At 41.7% G+C, this 20,079-nt stretch overlaps 1 protein-coding gene across 3 annotated transcripts in view; it reads right to left on the minus strand.

Annotated features, from left to right (window-relative positions):
* MAPK14 (mitogen-activated protein kinase 14) overlaps positions 1 to 19,875 on the minus strand; it is an 83,561-nt gene extending 63,686 nt beyond the window's left edge. The window contains exons 1-2 of one of the 3 annotated variants that reach the window (XM_063632189.1): positions 19,702 to 19,836; positions 19,313 to 19,395 (exon numbers count right to left, since the gene is read on the minus strand). Coding sequence is in view for 2 of the 3 variants with exons in the window: in XM_055264339.2 (XP_055120314.1) it covers positions 19,313 to 19,428 (116 nt within the window). In the remaining variant the exon portion in view is untranslated. Of the gene's footprint in view, positions 1 to 19,312 lie in introns of all 3 variants that reach the window. The other 2 variants (XM_055264339.2, XM_055264340.2) reach the window with 2 other exon arrangements.
* Between the last annotated feature and the right edge of the window lie 204 nt (positions 19,876 to 20,079).

Below are 20,079 nucleotides of genomic sequence, written 5' to 3' on the forward strand. Positions count from 1 at the left end.
CCACCTATTCCTGTGCTACTCTTTCCCTCTCTCTCAGCCGCTATGTTCTGCTAGCTCCTTTCAGTTCTTTTAACTATTCAGACTGCTGCTCCCGGTTCCTAGGATTTTCTTCTCCTCCGCCCCCATCCCACCCCATGGCTAAATCCTTATCCTTCAAGTATTGGTTTAAATAGTCACCTGCTCAGGAACCTCCGAAGCAATTACTCCGTCACAACACCCTTACTGACTCCTTCCTCATCTCACATAAAAGAGGGTGGTGGTTCTCTTCTTTTCCACTCCCACTGCTCCTACAAACCCATAAATTAGTAACTTCTTCCCTCTCAAAAGTAGCAAGTAAATGTATACTCATCTCTAAACCCAGTTCTCTAAACTAGCTCTGATGAGACTGGAAAAATGGCCATTGCCCCTGTGGGACCCAGCTTCTTCAACTTCCCACCTCAGAGTTTGCCTTCCACCTGCAAGCTGAGCACTTTCTTCTCTCCTCCACTGGTAAGCCTGCTGGGGAGCAAGGAACAACAGCAGTTTTCTAGCTGATCTGACTGATTAAGTGTGCAAGTTCAATTAACTGGGGAAGAAATAAGAAGCCCACTTGAGTTGCCCGTCCAAGGCACTCTGCATGCCAGCTTTACTAATAAAGTAAATATTTTTATCTCTATTTGACTCCTGAATCTATTCAGTAAAAGGCAGGCTAGAATTAATCAGTACCCTATAGACCCCAACAATCACAATTTATTATTACATGTTTATAATACTCCAACAGAGTGATTAAATAAGAGCTGGGACTTTGGAATTAGACTATCTGGATTTTAATTCCAGTTCTGCCACTTAACAGCTATATAATCTTTAGGATGTTAATTAAATTCTTTCAGGAAATGAGAATTATGTTTATATTTCATCTGTAGGATATGTTAGGATTAAATGTAATAACTTTTATAGTGGGTTTGGCAAGGAGCTTGGTCCATGGCAAAGCTCAAATACACCTCTCAATCACATTTGTAAAAGTAGAGCTACAAGTAAAACCTTGTTTTCATGAACAGCATTATAAAATGAAATTATTTTTATGATAAACAGGTTCTCCAAACTAAAATTCAGGACATACTGTTTAACAAGTATTTTCCCCAATTGTGAATTTATATGAACTTTTCCAAAATTATCAAATTAATTCACATTTTATAAAATCATTGGTATAGTAAAAAAATAACTGAAAGAAATATAAAAATTAGAAGCAGTTATTACAATATTAGGATGTCACTGTCACTCATCTACTGCTGATGGTGAATCCAGTACATAACACACAAGGATAATCATTAAATAAACTTCAATGTTTTGTTACACATTCATACTTGCCTCCCCTTGTGTCACACACACATAGAAAATCTGGGTTACTAGATTCTTCATATATCCTAATATAATTCTGTTTAACTTCTAAATTTATTGATGTATACCTTCCTTTATTCACAATGGATTTAAAGCAGACTGGAATTGTATATATAAAACCTGACAAAACGGTAAGTGATTAACGGAAAATAAGAAAGTCTGTACAGTTGAGGTTAGCATATATCATGAGGTCCTTCCTTTTTTTTTTTTTTTTTTTGAGACAGAGTCTTGCTCTGTCACCCAGGCTGGAGTGCAGTGGCGTGATCTTGGCTCACTGCAAGCACCGCCTCCTGGGTTCACGCCATTCTCCTGCCTCAGCCTCCCCAGCAGCTGGGATTACAGGTGCACGCCACCACGCCTGGCTAGTTTCTTTGTATTTTTAATAGAGATGAGGTTTCACCGTGTTAGCCAGGATGGTCTCAATCTCCTGATCTCGTGATTTGCCCACCTCAGCCTCCCAAAGGGCTAGGATTACAGGCGTGAGCCACCACACCCAGCCAGAGGTCCTTTTTAAATACCCATTAGAGGTAGGCCTCAAATTTGGCTCGAAGCTCACTAAAGCCATTAACAAAGAGAACACAATCAGTAAGGACACGAATCACAGAAGCCATACGATAAAAACCAACCAGGTACTCAGGAGAGCTGAAGAGAGGCATAGTTATTCCTGTAATAAACCAGGGAAAAGTTCATTCTGTGTATGTTCAAGAAGGAGACATATAATGTGGTAAAAATGTCCTAATCAACATCTTTAAAAGAATAGTGGGTTTCAGACGGTTTTCTTTTTAGAGCATCCATCAGTATAGATTGCTGTCATAAGGCCAAAATACAGTTCATTATTAGCAAAGAGGGTAGGAGTACAAAATATTCCGGTGTTGCTATTTTTTTTTTTTTCTTTAAGGTCTCACTCTGTCACCCAGGCTGGAGTGGAGTGATGTAATCATGGCTCACTGCAGCCTCAACCTCCTGGCCTCAAGCAATCCTCCAACCTTAGCCTCCTGGGTAGCCAGGACTATAGGCACGTGCCACCAAGCCTGGCTAATTATTTTGATTTTTGTAGACACGGGGTCCCACTATGTTCCCTAGGCTGGTCTTGAACTCCTAGGCTAAGTGATCCTCCTGCCTCGGACTCCCAATAAGTACAGGGGTTACAGGCATGAGCCACCATACCTGGCCTCGCTGACAGACTTAATCCAAGAGGAAATCTTAAATACATTTAGAAAAACAGATAAGCTCCATATTCTTCAGACAATCCTCCAAAGATGACTGGAGCTATCAATGAGCTTTTTGTTTATTATTTTTAAATTTTTCTTTTGTAGCGATGGGGCCTTGCTTGTTGCCCAGGCTGGTCTCGAACTCCTGACCTCAGGTGATCCTCCCACCTCAGCCTCTCAAAGTGTTTGGGTTACAGGCATGAGCCACCATATTTGGCTGTCCACTGAGCTTTTGATAGGTATAGAGATATAGGGAACTTGTGTTTATATTCCATGATGGGCACCTGACTTGTAGATTTTCTGTTATAAGGTAATGGCAGATCAACAAATTTAACATCAGCTGAGTAGAGAAAGGGAGACAACCTCTTAAGAAAGGTAAGATGCTGGACAAGTGCCCATGTCCACAGAGTATTAAAGTACAAATGACTGCACCATGATTTTCCTCAAAAAACAATCTGTGTTTTCATCAATAGAATATGAAGAATGAGTAATCACTCAGCAAGTCTTTGAGTAACTGGTCGGGATCGTAAGTGATTTTACGATTTCTTTCAATGGTCATAGATGACTTCTAAGTAGATAAATACAATTTGGTTTACTTTGGAAGTTAATGGAAATATTTAAATATATTGAAATCTGTAGTTACACTGAATTAGCAAAGTCTCATTAATACATTAAATTCATTAGAATATCTATAAAGTGACGGCCGGGTGCGGTGGCTCACGACTGTAATCCCAGAACTTTGGGAGGCCGAGGTGGGCAGATCACCTGAGATTGGGTATTCACGACCAGCCTGACCAACACGGAGAACCCGTCTCTACTAAAAATACAAAATTAGCCAGGTGTGGTGGTGCATGCCTATAATCTCAGCTACTTGGGAGGCTGACGCAGGAGAATCGCTTGAACCTGGGAGGTGGAGGTTGTGGTGAGCTAAGATTGCACCATTGCACTCCAGCCTGAGCAACAAGTGCGAAACTCCATCTCAAAAAAAAAAAGAAAGAAAAATAAAAAAGAATATCTATAAAGTGAGAAGAAATAATTTGCAAAAACATGACACCTCTTCTCCGGATCATACAATTTCAGGCTTTTTTTCCAACTGAATCAGGTTAATTAATAATAGTCTTCAAAACTTGCCTTCTAAATAACTAAATAATTGAGACCACTAACTTGGAACTTTCTCTTTACCTGTAGCACCTGGAACAAATTTCAATAAATAACACACTGGAAATATTTTTCTGCACATATTACACTCTATTACAGAAGACTAGCTTTTCTTCCTTCCATATTCAAGTAAATGTGCAAATATCACTGTTGTTCTGAAGCGGATGCTCTGTCCTGCCATTTTGGAAATAACGTCAGGAAAATAAAGGCAACTTTATGCAAAAATTGGAACTTAAGTTTTGATTTAGGAACCTCAAAAAATACTCTTCAAACCTAGTGAAATAGAAAAATTAAAAATTATATATATATATTCTTCAGAGTAGCAGGAAATTTAAGATTGACTTTAAAAACTCAAAATTTAAAACATTAGCTTTAGTATCTTTGCTAACTCTTAAATATCTTGCTTTAATGTCAACATAAGTGTTTAATCACAAAACAATTTCACCACTGCAATTACATATATAGTATTTTTTAATGAAACTTACTTTCATTTTTAATTTTTTTTGAGACAGGGTCTTGTTCTGTTGCCCAGGCTAGAGTGTGGTGGCATGATCACGGCTCAATGCAGCTTTGACTTCCCAGGCCCCAACAAACCTCAGCTTCCCGAGTAGCTGCTACTACAGAGGCGCACCACGATGCCTGGCTAATTTTTTTTATATTTTTGGCAGAGACAAAGTTTCACCATGTTGCCCAGGCTGGTTTAGAAATCCTGAGCTCCAGAGCTCAAGTAATTCACCTGCCTCAGCCTGCCAAAGTGCTGGGATTACAGGCATGAGCCTGCAAGTTCCAAATGAAAGTAGAATGATTTTATAAGATGTTTCTTGCTAGGTGCGGTGGCTCACACCTGTAATCTTAGCACTTTGGAAGTCTGAGGCGGGAGGACAGCTTGAGCTCAGGAGTTCAAGACCTGCCTGGGCAACTTCATGACGTAGCGAAACCTCGTGTCTACAAAAAAAAAAATTAGGCGGGCATGGCAGCACACACCTGTAGTCTCAGCTACTTTGGGTGGCTGAGGTAGGAAGATCGCTTGAACTCAGGAGTTCAAGGCTGCAGTGAGCCATTGACTGCGTAACTGCACTTCAGCCCAGGTGACAGAGCAAAACCCTATCCCCCAACCCAGCCAAAAAAAAAAAAAAGGATATTCCTTCACTGAAGCTTTAAAAGCTGATTATTTATGACCTCAAGGAACTAAGACATCTAGCCAAGGAGTCAAAATGAACAGAGGCACACATAAATAAATTTACCAGACTTTGACAAAGCAATACATTTGTTTCCTCTAATCCATTCTTTATACTCCAGCAAGACCAATTTTAAAACAATTTTCCTCAACAGTTCACAACTCAAGAAACTCTAACAGCTCTCTACTACCTAAACAACCATTTGTAGACTTTTTAGAAATGCAACTGCCTAAGTCCCACTCCAGATCTCATTCTTTTTTTTGGAGACGGAGTCTCGCTCTGTCACCCAGGCTGGAGTGCAGTGGCGCGATCTTGGCTCACTGCAAGCTCCGCCTCCCGGGTTCACGCCACTCTCCTGCCTGAGCCTCTCCGAGTAGCTGGGACTACAGGCGCCCGCCACCATGCCCGGCTAATTTTTTTTGTATTTTTTAGTTGAGACGGGGTTTCACCGTGGTCTCGATCTCCTGATCTCGTGATCCGCCCGCCTCGGCCTCCCAAAGTGCTGGGATTACAAGCGCGAGCCACCGCGCCCAGCCTCAGATCTCATTCTTAACTTCCGGGGGTATGTTTAAAAGTTCCACAAGTGAGTCTGAAGCACAACAATAATGAGAACCACAACTGGGTTCACTCTACCTGAGATGTTCCTCCTGTCAGGACAGTCCTTTTCATATCTATTCTCTTGGTTTATGTTTTCTCTTGTCTGAAAATGTTTCCTTTTCTTCTCTCCAAATACCCATCTTTCTAAATAATCTTCAAATCCTTTCTCCTCCATAAAACCATACTGACCACTATAACTCACAATGTCTCCACTTCTCTGTACACATCAATACCTTCATACACATATACACAATTTATTAATATTTTAGGTCTATTTTACACATTGGTGGGCATTTAACACTGTCTGATGGACAACTGGCAAATTTCCTTCACTACAGTAAATCTAAAATGTAAGCATCAATATTTATACCTATATATTTCAAACTTTCAAAATTATGTTGCATTAATACCTAGAGTTATTGAAAACTTCAGGTAAACTGGTTCATTCCTGATTGTAATTTTTATAACTACTGTCAATCATCAGTGCTAATGATGACATCCGCTTCACATATCTAAACTGAACCATTCAAGTTTGTAACATGAATCCCATTCTAAGGGAAGTTAGTGCTGCATCTCTGGTATCTTCAAGAAGTGTGTAGGAAAGTAATCAAGGGAAAGCATGAAACATTACATCTCAATAGATTAGAATCCAAAGGGTCAGTTATTCTTGAGATTAGGTTTGAAAGTACAAATTTGGAAGTATAGTACATGAACAAGACCATTGTTGAGACTATCAGATAATGAATTCAAAAAGAATATGCACAGAAAGAGAAAAGAAAATTTAAGAATGGATCATGGAGCAGAAAGGAAAGAGGAAGAAAAAACTGACCAATGGATGAAACAGGAGAATTAGAGAAACACAAGGAAAAATCTGAATAGCAGAGTACTTTAAGGTGGTGTTTAAAAAAAAAAAAAAGAGCACATTAAATGTTAAGATATATACATTGTGACACTAAAGTTAGTTGCTGCCTCACAGCCTTAAAGTAATTAAAGCAGTAGCAATGATAATTCAGGAAAATGCATTGTATCTTCTAAGGTACCAGAATACATAATGTGCCTAAATGACATTCTAAACCAAAGAAGGTTGATCTTCCTGAGTTACTGCTACCTGAGATCCATAAGATCTTCAAAATTTCAGTCTGTTATTACCTAATATTTTTAAAACTAAGCAAGCCTTCCCAGATGCAAGAACCTTCAAAAATGTACAGAAAATTAATTCACAATGTACTACTTCTTGCTCCTTAGTTTATGTGCAGCTCTTTGTGGTCTTCTAAACAGCATTTTATTTCTAGCAGTTTGAAAATGCTAAATACTGAAAGAAGACAGGAGAGAAAGGACACAGAATACCAGAAGAGACACTAGGGAAAATGCTACCTACCTACCAACTTGGACTTCATGCTAATTTCCTTTTCAGAAAAAATTCAAAACACCCTAAGTTGGTGCCATGACAATGACAAAACACAATTATTCATGAAAATTGGGTCTCCCTCACTAATTAGTTGTTTCTCAAATGTGCCAGTGATACACCTGGCCTCTTGCAAACATGCTTGTGCAAGTTCTTCCATCCATTAAGCTTACCGGGTTATAGCTAGGACCTTGACCATTAGAAATGCTGTTACTCTCCTAGAAATAACAAAAATCATGTTTAGAGAGGCCCAATTTATAATGCAGAAAGTAGAGCATTTCTACTTTTTTGCAGGTGGAAGGTTCGTGTTATCCCATCTAGTTTTTACTCAGGACCAACCAATCCAAATATATAGGGTTATATAAGTGGTTCTCAACTAAAGGTGATTTTGCCCTCCCTACCCGTCAAGAGATATGTGGCAATGTCTAGATATTTTTGTTTGTCACAACTGGAAATTGCTATTAGTATACAGTGAGTTGGAGACAGGGATGCTGCTAAACATACTATAATGCACAAGTCAGTCCCCCACAACAAAACATTATCCCACCTAAAATGTCAACAGGTTGAATTACCCTGGGTTATACAGGTTGAGTATCCCTAATCTGAAAATCCAAAACCAAAAATGCTTCAAAATCCGAAACTACAGAGGACTTCCAAAGCCATCTATGAGGAAACATAAATATGTCTCCTCTGGACTGATACTTTTTTTTTTTTTTTTTGAGACTGAGTCTTGCGCTATTGCCCAGACAGGAGTGCAGGGGCGTGATCTCGGCTCACTGCAACCTCCGCCTCCCGGGTTCAAGTGATTCTCGTGCCTCAGCCTCCTGAATAGCTGGGATTACAGGCACACACCACCATGCCCAGCTAATTTTTGTAGAGATGGGGTTTCACCATGTTGGCCAGGCTGGTCTCAAACTCCTGACCTCAAGTGATCCGCCCACCTCGGCCTCCCAAAATGCTGGGATTATAGGCGTGAGCCACCGCGCCCAGCCTGGACTGACATTTTCGAAAGCAGGGACCCTTCTTCTTTTTTAAATCTCTGTAAACAAAACATCTAGTATAGTGCACTGGAAATACTAAATTAACGAACTTACGAAAACAAAGAACAAAACTGCTATGCTTTTTTTCTTCACATGCTCACATGTTGTGTGGTGTCTACATTTTAAGCCATACACTTGAAAATGCAATCCATACTTTTGAGTAGAATGACAGTAAGACACACATACTCACACACACACACCTTCCTTCATATCACAGGCACAGTGACAATATCACCAAGGCCTAAGAGAAGTAAGTTTTGAGGAAAATAAGGAATTTGTAACCACACATTCAAATAACAGGAGCCAACATGTTCAGGGTCTAATGTTACTCAGACAGCAGGTCTAGACAAAATAAACATTTGTTCTATTACCTTTTTGTTACGTTGCCATGGGAATCTGTGTTTGCAGGAAAACTTATTTTCCGCAACCTGATGATAGAGCAGTAAAAGAGGGAGAGCTCTGATGAAAAGAGGAGAGGGGCTTACATCTGTAAAGGCAGGGAGGACAATAAATAATATGGGTTTTTATAGGGTTACATGTCTGTAGACAATCTTTTGATCTATACGATGTATTTAAGTTTAACAGAGAAGTCCTTGGGGCCTCAAAGCTAAGACATTAATGACAGATAACAACGGTCTAACCTCTACTAAAAGTATTATAATGGGGAAAAGGCAGAGGAATGTAAAGCAGAAAAAGGGTCAAATAAAATCAAATAAAACTTAAATGTTTAACTGTTGAAAGAAGGTAAAAATGACTTTTAAAACATGATCCAAAAGTAAGAAAAACCCTAAAAGCCAAAGAAGTTAAAAAACACTCAATCTGCCAGCAGACTAATCTTCCTTTTTCAGCTAAACTCAAGAGCTAATCTCTGCTCCTTCCTTTTGGCAACAAAAACCTGAAAAAGTAAAGTAAGCCCACGTTATTTAAAGAGCTGGACTGGAATACCCTAAATTTCTAGGGCCCAACAAAAATACTGGCTCTGGCACTCTGGGACTGCTGGAATGAGAGTTGTGAGCATGGGTCAGGGCTTGCACCAATTCATCTAACTCCACCATTCTATCCTATTCACAGTAGTGGTTTAGGGTAGAATGAGTAAGGAACTGAAATGAAAAACTTGGGACCCTAGAGCACAGTGATCTGTTAAAACAAGATTTAGGTCATGTCCTTCCTCTGGTCATAACACTCCAAGGCTTCCCCTCTTACTTAAAGGAAAAGTCATAGTCTGTATAAAGGCAAATAAGACCCTACATGATCCCTGCATATCTGCAACCCTCGCACACCCCACTTTTCTCCCTATATTTGGCCCCTGGTTCATTTAGCTCTAGCTGTACTGGTCTCTTAGCTATTTCCTGGAGCACAGGGCCCTTACCTCAGGGCTTCTGCACACTTGCTAATCCTCAGCCTAGAATGTTCTCATATCCTCACCCATGTCCAACCAGTGTCCTATATCACCTGCTTCAGGTTTTTGCTCAACTGTTACTTTATCAATGATGCTTACCCTGTTCACCTTTCTTAAAAGTACAACAGCCATCCTAGCACTCACTCTCCTTCCCTTGTTGCATTTTCTCCACAGCATTTATCTGACACACTATAAATTTTGTTTATTATCTACTTCCACTGCCATCCCCATTAGAATATAGCCTCCTTTTTTTTTTTTTCCTTTTTGGAGACAGGGTCTCACTCTGTCACCCAAGCTGGAGTACAGTGGCAGGATCACAGCTCACTACAGCCTCAGCTTCCCAGGCTCAAGCAATCCTCCCAGGCTCAAGCAATCCTTCCACCTCAGCCTCCCAAGTAGCTGGAACTACAGGAGTGTGCCACCAAGCTTGCCTAATTTTTTAGTAGAGGAGCCTCCCCATTTTGCCCAGGATGCTGGTTTCTAACTACTGGGCTCAAGGAAACCTACCTTGGCCTCCCAAAGTGCAGGGATTACAGGTGTGAGCCACTCACTGCACCTGGCCAGAATATAGCTTCTTAAGGCAGAAATTTTTGTCTCTTTTGTTCATATTTCATCTTCAGCACTTACAGCAAACCATACTGGTAGGCACTCAAGGTATAATGAGTCCTGTCCTCAAGGAGATTACCATGAACCTATGTTCCTTCCCCTTTCTCTCTACAATCTTGTACCCTCTAACACTCTTTTGTAACTTTGTAACACAAAGTTCAGAAAATGGCACTAAAATATATCCATTTGCCCAAGGCCAAAACTTAGAAATCCTAGACTCCTCACTCTCCTATACTTCTTTCCCCCCCCAACATTCAGCCTTGGAGCCAAGCATGCCCAAAACCCAGTATCCATTCGTCAAGTACAGAATTTACAAACCACCACTTCTTCTTCCCTATAATAAATTATTAAAAGACTTGAACACTGCACGGGAAAGCTGGTTAATTTTGTAAATCCTTAACACATACATACAGGTGTACCTCAAAGATATCATGAGTTCAGTTCTGGACAACCACAACACAGTGAATATCACAAAAAAATGAGTGACATGAATTTTTTGGTTTCCCAGTGCATATAAAAGTTATATTTACATGATACTGTAGTCTATTAAGTATGCACTAGCACTATGTCAAAAAATATATATATATACATACCTTAATTTAAAAATATTTTATTAGCCAGGCATGGTGGCTCATACCTATTAATCTCAGCACTTTGGGAGGCTGAGGCAGGAGGATCGCTTGAGGTCAAGAGTTTGAGACCAGCCTAGCCAACATGGTGAAACCCCATCTCTATTAAAAATACAAAAATTGGCTGGGCATAGTGGTGCACATCTGTAATCCCAGCTACTCGGGAGGCTAAGGTGGGAGAATTGCTTGAACCTGGAGGTGGAGGGTGCAGTGAGCCCAGATCGTGCCACTGCACTCCAGGCTGGGTGACAGAGCGAGACTCCGTCTTGGGAAAAATAAATAAATAAAAATAAATAAATAAATAAATAAATAAATAAATACTTTTTTGCTAAAAAATGCTAAGGGTCACCTGAGCCTTCAGCAAGTCATTATCTTCTTGCTTGTGGAGGGTCTTTTCTCAGCATTGACGGCTGCTGACTACTTAGGGCGATAACTGCTGAAGGTTGGAATGACTACGGCAATTTCTAAAAATAAGACAACGGTGAAGCTTGCTGCATTGATTTACTCTTCCTTTCGTGACAGATTTCTCTGTAGCCTGCAATGGTGTTTGATAGCATTTTACCCACAGTAGAACTACTTTCAAAATGGGAGTCGATCCTCTCAAACCTTGCTGCTGCTTTATCAACTAAGTTTATGTAATATTCTAAACCCTTTGTTGTCATTTCAACAATGTTCATAAGCATCTTCCCCAACAGTAGGTTCCACCTCAAGAAACTACTTTCTTTATTCATTCCTGAGAAGCAATTTCTCAACTATTAATTTTTTTTTTTTTGAGATGTACTCTTGCTCTATCACCCAGGCTGGAATGCAGTGGCACGATCTCGGTTGCCACTTGGTTGCAGTGACTCACTGCAACCTCCACTTCCCAGGTTCAAGCAATTCTCCTGCCTCAGCCTCCCAAGCAGCTGGGACTACAGGTGTACACCACAACACCAAAAAATACAAAAAACAAATTTTTGTATTTTTTGTAGAGGCAGAGTTTCGCCATGTTGGCCAGGCTGGTCTCAAACTCCTGACCTCAGATGATCTGCCTGCCTCAGCCTCCCAAAGTGCTGGAATTACAGGTGTTAGCCACCACCCCCAGCCACCTTGCACTATAAGTTATGCTATGGAAACAGGTTCTTTCCTTAAACCTATGAACCACCCTCTGCTAGCTTCAAACTTATCTTTTGCAGCTTTCTCACCTGTCTCAAACTTCATACAATTAAAGAGAGTTAGGGCTTTGCTCTAGATTAGGCTTTGACTTAAGGGCATGTTGTGGTTGGTCTGATCTTTTATCCAGACCACTAAAACTTTCTCCATCTCAGCAACAAGGCTGTTTTGCTTTCTAATCATTCATTTGTTTACTGGAATATAACTTTTAATTTCCTTCAAAAACTTTTCATTTGCATTCACAAATTGGCTGTTTGGTACACGAAGTCTAAGTTTCAGCTTATCTCAGTTTTCGACATGCCTTCCTCACTATGCTTAATCATTTCTAGCTTTTGATTTAAAGTAAGAGACATGCAAACATTCCTTTCACTTGAACACTTAGAAACCACTGTAGTGTTATTAATTGGCCTAATTTCAGTATTATTGTGTCTCAGGGAATAAGGACGCCTTAGGAGATGGAGAGAGGGAATAGCCGGTTGGCAGAGTAGTCAGAACACACACAATGTTTATCAATTAAGTCTGCCTATGGGCATGGTTCCAGACACCTCAAAACAATTACAACAGTAACATCAAAGATCAGTGATCTCAGATCCCCATAATATTTAATAATAATGAGAAAGTTTGAAATATTGTGAGAATTGCCGGGCACAGTGGTTCACACCTGTAATCCCAGCAGAATTGCCGGGCACGGTGGCTCACACCTGTAATCCCAGCACTTTGGGAGGCCAAGGCAGGCAGATCACAAGGTCAGGAGTTCGAGACCAGCCTGATCAACATGGTGAAACCCCATCTCTACTAAAAATACAAAAATTAGCCAGGTGTGGTGGCACATGCCTGTAGTCCCAGCTACTCGGGAGGCTGAGGCAGGAGAATCGCTTGAAACCGGAAGGCGGAGGTTGCAGTGAGCAGAGATCGCACCACGGCACTCCAGCCTGGGCGACAGAGCAAAACTCCATCTCAAAAAAAAAAAAAAAAAAGAAATATTGTGAGAATTACCAAAATGTGACACGGAGACATGAAGTGAGCAAATGCTGTTGGAAAAATGGTGCCAATAGACTCGCTTACCACAGGGTTGTCACTAACCTTCAATTTGCAAAAAAAAAAAAAAAGCAATTATCTGTGAAGCATAATAAAACGAGTTGTGCCTGTACTTAATTTATGGAAGCACTGTGAAAGACAAACTACTCCGAATACTGAAAGTTTCTTTTACAAACAACATTTCCAAGTTTAAAGAAGTTTTTGGTTATTTTCCTGATGAAACAGCTGCATGACTTCCATAGCAGCCATGAGAAGACATCCCTAAGTTCCAAGTCAGGGAAGCCCACTTTATAATGAGGCTTTTCTGAGCACTGCAGTAATTATACCTCTCAGATAAGAACAAATCAGTTTTACCCCAATTTTTACTGCAAAAAGCAATAATCTAATGTATTTTCAAAGGGCTGGAGAGGCAGTTATTTCTATTTATATCCTATACTTATGTAACACAAACATGTACAGACAGTCCCAACTTTACATAAATGTACACTAAAGAATTTCAATCCAACAGGATTCATAAATTCAGGAATTAACTATTTGCACTGCCTAATAATTCCTTCAGAAAAAATTTTAATCTGGGCAATGAGTGCATTTTCGATTTATCAGTTCTGAGGAAGAGATATGACTTTAATGGGTTAAATGGGTTAAGTCATTACCCCTCACATAAACTGGGCAATGACACTGGTGGAACTGCTTTCCTACACTCAAGCTCTATTCCGAGTGACTCAGCAACCCCTTTTTCACAAGAGGAGGTGAACTGCGTAAGAGAAGGTGCCACCACGCAACCTCAGCAGCCCACATCTATCAGAAAGGAGACTACTAAAAGTAGCACTGACAAGTACGCCATTCCTTTAATGAATGAGTCTAGCTCCCCATCTATAAAACGGAGTTAATAAATATCAGCCTCCATGGAGCTAGTGAGAACTGATTGATAATGCTTTGAATGAAAACACTTTATAAACTGCAAAAATCCCTAAAAATGTCAGTTAATTCCAAAGTGAGGGTGATCTACCCCAGTGAATTCTTCCATCTTTGAATTCTAGGCCCCAGGGGCTCAGCAATGTCTGCACTCTTGCCCATGAAAAGCAAAGTCAACACAGATCATCTCTGAGACTGGGCTAAAAAGAAATCAAAAGCAGAGTACTCCTCAGTATCAAGAAATCAAACTGGCAGAATTGAAAACCTGGAGATCCAGGATAAGCTTATTTTAAAGAAGAACCAGTGGAGGCCGGGTGTGGTGGCTCACTCCTGTAATCCCAGCACTTTGGGAGGCCGACGTGGGCGGATCACGAGGTCAGGAGTTCGAGACCAGCCTGACCAACATGGTAAAACCCCGTCTCTACTAAAAATACAAAAATCAGCCAGGCATGGTGGCATGCACTTGTAATCTCAGCTATTCAGGAGGGTGAGGCAGGAGAACTGCTTGAACTCGGGAGGCAGAGGCTGCCGTGAGCTGAGATTGTGCCACTGCACCCCAGCCTGGGCAACACAGCAAGACTCCATCTCAAAAAAAAAAAAAAAAGGTGGAAAAATGGGATTTGATAATAAAATGACTTTATAGCCAGCTTCGAATGAACTCTTTCTTAAAACAATCTTTATACATCAATAATACAAATGTTTGCCATTAATTATGTTTAAAGACTTCTTATTGACTGGCACTGGTAACATACAGGCAACTACCTTACTTTTGGTTACAAAGAAAAGAATGGAAAGCTCAGCATGGACCTACTATCACTACTAGAAAAGTAAAGGACACACCCTTCTCACTGGTCAGGAGTCAAGAAAGTCACCTTTGTATACTTAATAATGATGCACTTTTATTTCTTTGTGCCCTGGCTCATTCTAAAAAAAAAAAAAAAAAAAAATAGATTTAAAATGGTGAATGGCCATTAATAGTTAAAAAAAGTTAGCTTCACTTATTTCTATTATACTAGAATAATCTTGTTCCACAAAGCACTTAGTAAGTTGTATTTGATTTCTTAGCAAGTTTTGCTATCCTTTTACCAAAGGTTTTGTTATATACTTTCTATGCTGATGATAAGGCGCACAGCACAATTCTAGAACATAGCAAGCAATCCACAAAATGTAGTTATTAAACCCACTAGGCTATAAGCTCCAGGAGAGAATGGATTGTCTTGTTTCTGTCTTGTTTAGCACTCTATTTCCAGAACCTAGCTATCTGGCCCATAGTAGGTATTCAATAAACACTGTTGAATAAACAGTTGAATACAATCTAAGAGTAATTCTCAACCGTCACCTCCTATTTTATGGTTGCCAGTGCCCCACCTCCTCTAATCAACAGCAAGGGCCTGGAAGAACAGTACCCCAGAGGAAAGACACTTAAGTTCCTGTTTGTATTTCCTTAAACTCACCACAAAGGTTCTCCCCTTCTGTCCCAAAACCCCAAAATCAATGCTTTGCAACAATGTATTCTTGAACAATTTTGCTTCATTTCCCCTCACAGACAATGCATAAAGTTCCTTAAAACTGCAAGACCTAGTCTAGTTCCCTTTACGCTTTAAAGGAAAGGCATATTTGTAAAACTCTATTTTGATTCATAGTTGGTTATCACACAGGCTTCTACTTTTTTACTATACTTAGTATAAATTAACATAATATAGGCTTAAAATACTTTGTAAATGTTACAAAGTATATCACACTTTAGAGCAATAAAATTAGGAAACTGACAAATATTTCAATGAATGAATTTTATTCATTTAAATATTCTATTCATTTATTTTCATTCTTGAAAATAAAATTCAGGGGCTGGTTGTGGTGGCTCATCCCTATAATCCCAGCACTTTGGGAGGTCAAGCTGGGGGAACTGCTTGAGGCCAGGAGTTTGAGACCAGCCTGGGCAACACAGTAAGGCCCTATCTCTACAAAATAAATAAATAAATATTAATAAAATAAAATTAGGAGATTTTTTTGGAAGTAGACTTCAGGTCCAGTTCAAGAAGTCACACAAAAAATTCCACGTTGTTACTTTATAGTTATAACTCCTATCTGACCTAAAACAGTAGTATCACCAACCTGATTGCCTAATCTTTCTTATCAGACTTGAGTCCAAATTCCCTAAATTATTTGGATTCAAATGGACTGTTATTCCCTAAAATCAAATCTGCTCTCAAAAAAATGAAGATGGATGGCCAGAGATGGTGGCTCACCCCTGTAATCTCAGCACTTTGGGAGGCCAAGGCAAGTGGATCACCTGAGGTCAGAAGCTAGAGACCAGCCTGGCCAACATGGTGAAACCCTGTCTGTATTAAAAATACGAAAATCAGCCGGGCTTGGTGTTGCGCACTTGTAATCCCAGCTACTTGGGAGCCTAAGGCAGGAGAATCGCTTGAACCCATGAGGTGGAGGTTACAGTGAGCAGAGATGGTGCCATTGCACTCCAACCTGGACAACACAGTGAGACTCTGTCTCGAAATAAAAAAGAAGAAGAAGAGTATCATAGGCTCCAAAGTGGATTCTAAAAGAAGTTCCAAAAAATGTTTTCTGCCACACCTAAAAAGGTACTCATTGAAAGAACAACTTCAGGCCGGGCACGGTGGCTCAGGCCTGTAATCCCAGCACTTTGGGAGGCCAAGGAGGGCAGATCACTTGAGGTCAGGAGTCTGAGACCAGCCTGGCCAACATGGAGAACCCCGTCTCTACTAAAAATACAAAAATTAGCTGGGTATGCTGGGGGGCACCTGTAGTCCCAGCTACTTGGGAGGCTGAGGCAGGAGAACCACTTGAACCCAGGAGGTGGAAGTTGCAGTAAGCCGAGATGGCACCACTGCACTCAAGCCTGGGCGACAGAGACTTCGTCTCAAAGAAAAGAACAACTTCAAATAACTATGCTGAATCTGTAAATAAAATAATACTTAATTGTAAATCTAAATTCTGGTATTTTCATTCCAACATTAGTTATAGTTGTTAATTGTCAATTGCCATACATTGTCAGTTTCAGTTGTATTTTCCTTCACCAATATGCTGTAGGTTACATCTTAAATCCCTTTAGTAGAAAGACTACTAAACAAAGAAGCAAATAAAAAAAACTCTGCCTCCCTGGAAAGACACAAGACACCTAACAGTGCCTGTCTTTGAGAGAGTAGAGTGGCTGGAGAACAAAAAGGAAAGGAGACTTTTCACTAAATACCTTTTTTTTTTTTTTGAGACGGAGTCTCGCACTTTTGCCCAGGCTGGAGCACAGTGGAGCGATCTCGGCTCATTGCAACCTCTGCCTCCCAGGTTCACACCATTCTCCTGCCTCAGCCTCCCGAGTAGCTGGGACTACAGGTGCCCACCACCATGCCCAGCTAATTTTTTGTATTTTTAGTAAAGACGGGGTTTCACTGTGTTAGCCAGGATGGTCTCGATCTCCTGACCCCGTGATCCACCCGCCTCGGCCTCCCAAAGAGCTGGGATTCCAGGAGTGAGCCACCGCGCCTGGCCCACTGAGTACCTTTTTAAAACTTTCAAATTTTATACAACGTATTACCTATTTTTAAAAATCTGTTCAATAAAAGTACTTTTAAGTGTCAGATACTGCTGGCTTCTACAGCACAGAAAAGTATACCACTAAAGAACTGTGGAGTTAATTTTAATGGTACTTCACTGTAAATCTGAATCTCCTGTTCCAGTGCAGAGCTAGTCACCAACAGTAGAACCCTTGCAAGCAATTCAATTGGAGTTCACCCAAACCCTCTATAGTTGAGTTATTCTGCTGTATTACTCCATTAAAATTTAAATAGCATTGAAAACGAAAACGTGATACTACAGAAATGTATGTGTCAATTCAAGAATGAAAAAATGGAAGTATATTAATGAGCTATAAAATATTAAAAGAGCAATGATCCAAATACATCTTTGAAAATTAGCAAATCAACTAGATATATATAATATGTATATACTGAATGTATATACCTATATAATATGTATATACTGAACGTAAAATGCTGCAAACCAACTACACACACACACTCTCTGAATGTAAAATGCTGCAAATTCCTTTAAAATGTAAACTGCCATGCTGTAAAAATGGGAGACAGATGTCAAGCACGGTGCTATCTGCAACATAACTTAAGCAGCTTGAACTAGAAAATGCAATATGATCTGTTGCTGGACACAATTGCACAATCTCAATTACCCAGAAGATTCTACCAAACAGGAAATTCATGATGTGACTTTGGGAAACACAGAAATCATATTTAAAGATTAACATATCCAAAGGCCTGGAATTTGTTCCAAAACAAAAAACGATTTTACAGGCCCCTTTTCAAATGACGCATACAATACGAATTACTAAAACACAGAAAAAGCTAACAGTTAAATCTGATACTTAGTTTCAAATCCGTAGCTTTCAAATTATAGAAAATCTAAAATACAGGGTATAAAACCTTGGAAGTTAGAGAGCAGTTAGTGAAATATTTCAGGTCTGGAAATTATATGGTATCGACTTAATTTAAAACACACTCACGGTGTAAATTAAAGCTAAAAAGTATCTCTTCCCTTCCTTTTCTATGTGGTTCCATATCCTTACGAAAACTATCGTGTAACTCAGGCCATAAATGCAGATAACTAGATAACTCCCTGCAAACTCTCTAATGGATTTTTAAAACACAGTATTCGCAGGAATTATCTCAAAAAATATTGACAATACCTCCCAGCACTGTTAATAACTTTTTGATCTTGAGGGCGCCTTACAGATCTGAATCTTTCTTGCTCCAAATGAGAAAACTGTTTTGTCGAACAATACTTAAATGAGCAGTGGTATGTGACTAATCAGTGAGCCTGCCAGTTTCTCAAGCTGCAGTGTTCTTGCAGGCACTACCACCGCCGCCCCTCCACGGAAAGGAAATACGCTTTTAACCGAATCGGAAACACACCACTCAAGCTGGCACAGTGCTCACCGAGATAAAGTCGGTATTTTAAGCTCTATGGATCGCTGTTAATTCAAGTGCGAATTCAAAAAGAACGCTTTTCAAGATGGGATTTCGACAGTTTTGCAAAAAAAAAAAAAGGCCCGGAGAGAGCTCCCTTCCTGGTCAGTTTTGTTCAGATGACCGCAGTCTTCGGGTTGGGCTCTTCCCTTCTGCTTCTCCCGGCAGCTCCCCGAGCTTGTCTGCTCAGAGGACAGGGTCCGGCGCCCCAGCGTGGGCGCATTATCGGAGAGGGTCCTTCTGCTCCAGGTCGGCAGGGAGACCCCCAAGGAAGCAGCCCTTCCCCCGGTGCCTGTCGCCGAGCAGCAACCCTCCGAGAGGGGAAGGCGCAGGGTGCTAGCTGAACCGAGCTCCAGCACCACCACCTACCTCTCGCAGCGGACCTGAGTGCTGCACACGACGGACCGCATACCTGCGTGAGTGCAGGGCGAGGGGTGCAGGAGGTGCAGAACGGGCAGAGCTCGAAGGGGCAGCAATGCCCTCCCCGGAGGAAAATTCCTGCCACTAGACGCAACGCTGAGCAGTGGAGCAGGCCTGGCCCTCGGGCGCGAGGGGCCACCCTGCCCACAGCGGCCCCAGGCCCAGCGACACTCACCACACAGAGCCATAGGCGCCGGAGCCCACTGGAGACAGGTTCTGGTAACGCTCGGGCACCTCCCAGATTGTCTTGTTCAGCTCCTGCCGGTAGAACGTGGGCCTCTCCTGAGACATTTTCCAGCGGCAGCCGCTGGGCAAGAAGGTGGCCCTATGGGGCCCCCGCCTGCACCCGCACCCTCTCCCCGGCCCTTGCTGCCCGCCCAGCCGGGCGGGGACCTTGCGCTGGTCGCCCGCGCAGGTGCGGCTGCCGCGACCCCGCAGACTCCCGCGCGCGCGGCTGCTGTCAGCCGCAGCGGCTGGATGCGCCCCTGCGACTGGGGCAAGCCCCGCTAAGGGCAGGGACGCGCTCCGGCGCTCAAGGCTGCGCCCGCCGCGATCTCCCTGCACCTTCGCCCCTACAAGGCCGACTCAGGGCTGCGTCGCAGTACTGCCGCTCCAGCTGCTGTGCCCGCTGAGGCTCCAGTGGTCGCGGTTCCAAGAGCCAGCAAACGGGAGCCTCCCGCAGTACTCTCGCGAGAACAGCTCCCGGTACTCTCCGAGAGCCGAGATTTTACCCAATATGGAACCTCTCCGCGGGCGGGGCTTCGTGAGAGGAGAGGATGGGAGGAGCAGTTCTCGCGAGAAGAGAGCAACAACTGGAGACCAAAGGCAGGAACTCCCAGGGACTGTCTCCTTAAGGGCGCGAAGGCGGACCAGGGAAGGAAGAGATAAGCTGGCAGCACACGCTGCGCGCGCCCCACCGTGGCCGGCGGGGCAAATACCTGG

This window comes from Symphalangus syndactylus, chromosome 23 (assembly GCF_028878055.3).
Source record: "Symphalangus syndactylus isolate Jambi chromosome 23, NHGRI_mSymSyn1-v2.1_pri, whole genome shotgun sequence".
NCBI classification, from domain to species: domain Eukaryota; kingdom Metazoa; phylum Chordata; class Mammalia; order Primates; family Hylobatidae; genus Symphalangus; species Symphalangus syndactylus.